General features: G+C 33.2%; 1 protein-coding gene across 1 annotated transcript; it reads left to right on the top strand.

The window, feature by feature from the left end:
- The first annotated feature begins 1,266 nt into the window (after positions 1 to 1,266).
- On the top strand, positions 1,267 to 5,276 carry LOC108212315 (uncharacterized). Its single transcript, XM_064089825.1, has 4 exons — positions 1,267 to 1,551; positions 2,544 to 2,600; positions 3,224 to 4,481; positions 5,044 to 5,276. The coding sequence occupies exons 1-4, from the start codon at positions 1,267 to 1,269 to the stop codon at positions 5,274 to 5,276; spliced, it is 1,833 nt and encodes a 610-aa protein (XP_063945895.1).
- The last annotated feature ends 587 nt before the right edge of the window (positions 5,277 to 5,863 follow it).

The following is a 5,863-nucleotide window of genomic DNA, read 5'->3' as shown; positions in this document are numbered from 1 at the left end:
GTACCTATAAGCTGAAATTGAAAATACAAAAATTAAATATTTCTTTTGTTAAAAGAATATTGATCTTTATACTCTTTATGAATATTTCTTTTGTTTTCTTTATGAATAAAAAGTTTATATTTAAAATTTTTGAAATTAGCTATAGAAGAGTATATTCGAGCATTAAAATCATGCTGATCGATAAAAAAAATGTATAGAAATTAGTGGGATGGAGTGTGTGTATAAAAATGCAGAGAAGAAACTATGTATGGCTCTCACTTGCAAACGGCATCTTCGATTTTCGTATAGTCGTTAAGGGTGCATGGTGAAAACTTTAAAAATCAATTCCTCTTAATCAATTCTGTAGATCTAACCATGAGATCAGAATTGCATAAATTTTAAACAATCTCGTACTCGCAGATAATTCTCGAACTGCAAATTATTTTCAACATAAATATGATTTAATTAAAAGGACACAAAACTAATATTTGCCAAGGGATTGATGTACCATCCCCCTGGTTATTTTATGAGGAATTGATACTTTGCACCCCATAAGTTCAAGCGCTTTTTTGATTTGATTCGAAACAAATTTTTTTGTCAATACGCACCCTAATATTTAAAAAGCGCTTCAATATGCACCCTAATATATATATTACTCAAAATTTTCATTTGAAAAAAATTTATCTAACAAGAATCAAAAATTAAAAACTAAAAAAGTTGCACAATAACATGAAATTTTTTTGTGAGAAGAAAATGATTTGCACATAGCAATTATGGAAAGATTTAATAATTATTTTTGTTTTTTGTCCAATTATTTTTGCCTGAGAGTAAGAAGGTTTTTTTACAACATATAGCTTTATTTGTTTAATTAAATTTCAATATTTTTCATAAATTGAAGAAAGCATACACATCTAAGTAGAGGAGATCAAATAGTCTAATTTTTAAATGATATACAACAAATTCCCATATACCAATCTAAGGTTCCAAATATCAATATATAAATATTCAAGAGTAATATTCATCAAACATAAAAAGAAAACTATGTATTAAAAAGATTTGAAATACATATTTCATTTGGGACATTTATTTGATCATTTTATTTAGAAAAAATACAATTACAATGTTCTTATTCCTTGATATAAAAAATAAGAATAATCTTAAAATATGTCCTTTTATGTATATTTTATATACATTTTGCATATAGCAATTATGATTACAAAACCTGTTAACAAACACTCACTCCTTCATTTTTCTAGAGTACTAGCCGTCTTTTCCTCCAGTATCTCAATGTTTTCCGAAGAAACCTCAACCTCCAACATCTCAATCAAACAAGAATCAGATGAGCGACCAAACTCACCAAACACACCACAAAAACCTGTAATTGCACAATTACAGGCCACAGGAAAGCAGAAAATTAAGAATGAAACTAGCTGGACTAACAGCTCTAGAAGTTATGTGTGCGATGAAAGGAAATCAATCAATGGATGTATCCATACATGTGATAATTACCAACAGATGAAGGACTGTGCTGTGGCCCATGAGCAGATTGTCGGTGTTCCATCTGGTGACAAGGTATGAAAGTTCTTGTTTATCTCCTTTTACTTATATAGTGATGGTGGCCGACCGTAAAAAAGACAAGGCAATTGAAATGTGATAAACTTTTAAATTTTCCTAATTCTACAGTATTATTGAATACAATTATAAAATCATTGCATGGAAACTGCTGATTAATTTGGAAGATGCTCGTCAGTATAGATTTTTTAAAAGAAAAGGTACTTGGGTCCATTAATCGAGTTAACCCTAACTTTGATAGATGCAGATAATAATTGATCTTGCCATTTAAGAAATTGAAACCCTGGCTTTATTTGTTGTTTGCGGCGATTAATCTTATCAAAAAGGGATATTTATCCTAAGTATATATCATCAAGCACATCACTTTGTTTATTTTTGTTTTGCTTCTCGTTCTGATTTTTTTCCTGGGGTTTACCATTAAATTATTTATTGTGTTTTTGATATAATTAAGTTGCTGGGTTTTTGTGTTTGCTTTATATATCAAGTAACTTAAGGATCCAAAAGTTTGCTGCTGCATTATTAATTGAGTAACTCAAAGTTAGAAATAGTTTTACTTGATGATTTACTTTTCAAGATTGTCTAGGTTGACCAAATCAATGTTATTGCCTTTGAAGAATGAAATAAAATGTTGTATAGATCATTTTATGTAACTTTATATACATTTTGCATATAGTAATAACTATTATAATAAAACCTGTTGACAAACACTGATCACTTCTTCGTTTTTCCAGAGTACTAGCCGTCTTTTCCCCCACAGTACCTCAATGCTTTCGGCAGAAACCCCAAACTCCAACATCTCAATGAAACAAGAACCAGATGAGCAACCAAACTCACCAAACACACAACAAAAAACTGTAATTTCACAATTACTCACTACAGGAAAACAGAAAATTAAGAATGAAACTAGCTGCACTAACAGCTCTCAAAGTTATGTGTGCGATGAAGGGAAATCAATTAAAGGATATATCCATACATGTGATAATTATCAACAGATGAAGGACTGTGCTCTGGCCGGTGAGCTAATTGTTGGTGTCCCCGCTGGTGACCAGGTATGAAAGTTCTTTTTTATCTCATTTTACCTGTACAGTGATGGTGGCAGACCGGAAAAAAGATAAAGGCAACTGGAATATGATAAACTTCTAAATTTTCCCAATTCTGCTATATTATTGAATACAAATTATAAAATCATTGCACGGAAATTGCTGATTAATTTGGAAGATGCTCGTCAATATAGATTTTTGAAAAGAAAAAGGTACTTGAGTCCATTAATCGAGTTAGCCCTAATTTTGATAAGTGCTGATAATTAATCTTGTCATTTAAGAAATTGAAACCCCTTTATCCTTAGTATATATCATCAAGCACATCACTTTTTTTATTTTTGTTTTTCTTCTGGATCTGATTTTTTTCCTGGGGTTTGCCATTAATTTATTTATTGTGTTTTTGATATAAAGCTGCTGGTTTTTGTGTTTGCTTTATCATGAGGTGGTGAACTAATTGTTTCATAAGTAACTTAAGGATCCAAAAGTTTGTTGCTGCATTATTAATGTTTATGTGTACTAAATGAATAGTAGTATCATAGGAAGGGTTCCAGCCTCCAGGTATTAGTTAATTACCACAATATAGAGTATGAAATTGATCTGTAGTAACTTTCATACATCGGTCTAATTTGCAGGCCTATCACGAAAACATCAAAACTGAGCATGAGGACTCATATGCTGAAATACAGTGTAATGTTTGCCACAATATGTCTAATCAGACTCTTCTATTGCAATGTGATTTATGTGACTCTTCTTCACATACATACTGTGTTGGTTTGGGTGACACTGTACCTGAGGATGACTGGATTTGTCAAAACTGTACTGAGCATGCCGAGGATGAGCAGGATCTCAAAGCTGTTGGTCTAAGTGGCATTGATTCCCATTCTGGAAGTAAAAATAGATGCCATCAAAATGTTTCATCAACTGAAGCCAATTTATCTATTCATGATATTGTCAGAGAATCAGGTCCTTATAATGTTGAGAGATCCTTACCAAATCAAAGTCGTTCGCCACTAACTAATGCTGGTGATGATAGAACGGTCCTCATCAGTTGTCGGAATAGGGATAGTCGAACACGTGCATTGCGTGAAAATTGGGATAAAATCAGACAGGGATCCTTGAGCTTTTCTTCATTTCCCATTATTAAACCAGGTGAATTATCATGTGGTACTTCATCTGCAACGAAATCATCCACCTCCGACATCATACCTGATCAAGCCACACAAGATATTAAAAAGGCATGGAAGATGATGAAAGCTGCGAAGTCTGTTGAAAAGAAGAAGTATACCAACACCATTCCTTGTCCCTCTAATGGTTCAAAGCATCCATTGACTAATACTGAAACTCCAAAACATTTTCCTAGTGTGAGGTCAATGCTTCCCTCATCACGTCACAGCGGAGATAAGGATAAAGATTGTAAGAATCTTAAGAGGCCTTTTCAGGGTTGTGCTACAGAAAAATGTCATGATAAGCCCCAGTTCCCAAAGTTTCAGAAAGAGAACCCTAGCAGTTTTCGGAATTTTGAGCACCATCCAACTACTTATTCTGCAGAATCTTCAAACTTCTCAACAAAAACCGGCCAATTTTCAGTCCATGCAAGAATTGATGACGAAAGTAGTGTGAATTTACAAACAAATCGTTCACTTGGGTCATTGGCAAATGCAAATAAAATTCACAGTTCTAATTGCAGTGTTAGCCTCCGGTCTGTTGCCAAACCACTGGCTGCAGCGAAACAGAATGTACATGCAACTGCACCTTTCAATGTCAATAAAGTAACAAATGTGGAAGAACATCAAGTAGATGGCCAGGCTAAAGTACTTAGTGATGCCAAGAGTGAGATCCAGACTCTGGTGAAGCTGAATTTGAAGCTTTCAAACGCACAGAAGAAACTAGGTATGGCTCTTACTTGCAAACAACATCTTTGATTTTTGTGTAGTCGTTAGATCTAACCATATGATCTTTTGTAGAATTGCATAAACTTTGAACAATCTCGTGCTCGCATATAATTCTCCAACTGCAAATTATTTTCGACATAAATATGATTTAATTAAAAAGACACACAACTAATATTTGCCAAGGGATGGATGTATGATCCCCATAGTTATTACATAAAATAAATTAGAAGTCTCTGTATTTGAATACACCACTCGGATTTCAAGCATAGCTACGGTTGGGTTATTTGTATCACATGGAATCTATTAGTTGAGGAATATTTTTACTTTCTACTTGTATACTAATATTACTCCGGCTCCATGTCCCTAGATTAAATTTTTTAAATCTATGATTTATTGGAGTGCAAATTTACGTTGGAGTTGTTAGTCATCCATAATATCAATTTAATCTTTAACATTTATATTAAAGATCATTTTAAATTTTCAGCTACCAATGAGTTTAAGGAAGTTGCCAGACATGCTAATCTTTAACATTTATATTAAAGATCATTTTAAATTTTCAGCTACCAATGAGTTTAAGGAAGTTGCCAGACATGCTACGTACTCCATCTTGGCGGCATGTGGTATAGGTATCTCAAAGCCTTGGGTCCGTCCTTTCCCAAATCCACATTGTAGTCATGCTGACACAGTTGACGGAGCAAGAAGCTCCACTCTAATGCCTAGTTCTTGCCAGGAATGCTTTATGGCTTTCGTGAAGGATGTTGTCAATATCATTTTGCTTGAAAAAACAAGTTAACATTTAAATGATCATTTTCTGGCGTGTTCAGCAATAACTGTGACAACTACAAAAATACTCATTAGTTGGCAATTGGTTTGTAAGTCATTTCAAAATTAAGCTACTTGATCTATAAATTGTAATGTCTGGATATTAAGATAAGTGCACTTCTTATAAAAAAAAAGTTTAATATTAGAAATACTGCGAGTGTTTGCGAAACACGTTCAGTGTCTTTCCTCACATTATTTTGTGATTAGTATTATCTCAAGATTTCTTATTAAATTTTCTATTGTGTTAAAAACATAACCAGACAATAAACTTAGTGATGGTTTGAACACCTAAAAGATGTTTAAGGAAGCATGTTAAATGCAGAAGAAACATCAAATTTAAAAATTTTCTTGAAATAACTTACAACTAGTAACCTTTCGAATACCTAAAGAGGTGGTAGGGCTCAATGCACCGATTTCAACTCCCTCACTCCCATACGTTGGATATTTTTGGAAGGGGAACGCGGCACTGGCCTTTAATCCTCTTGTAAATTTGAATTCTCCAACACTCAAACTGGGCTATTTACGACGGAAATTACGCCTAATATGTGTCATAAGTTC

The sequence above is a fragment of the Daucus carota genome, chromosome 3 (genome assembly GCF_001625215.2).
Source record: "Daucus carota subsp. sativus chromosome 3, DH1 v3.0, whole genome shotgun sequence".
NCBI classification, from domain to species: domain Eukaryota; kingdom Viridiplantae; phylum Streptophyta; class Magnoliopsida; order Apiales; family Apiaceae; genus Daucus; species Daucus carota.
This window is presented reverse-complemented; position numbering and strand designations above follow the sequence as displayed.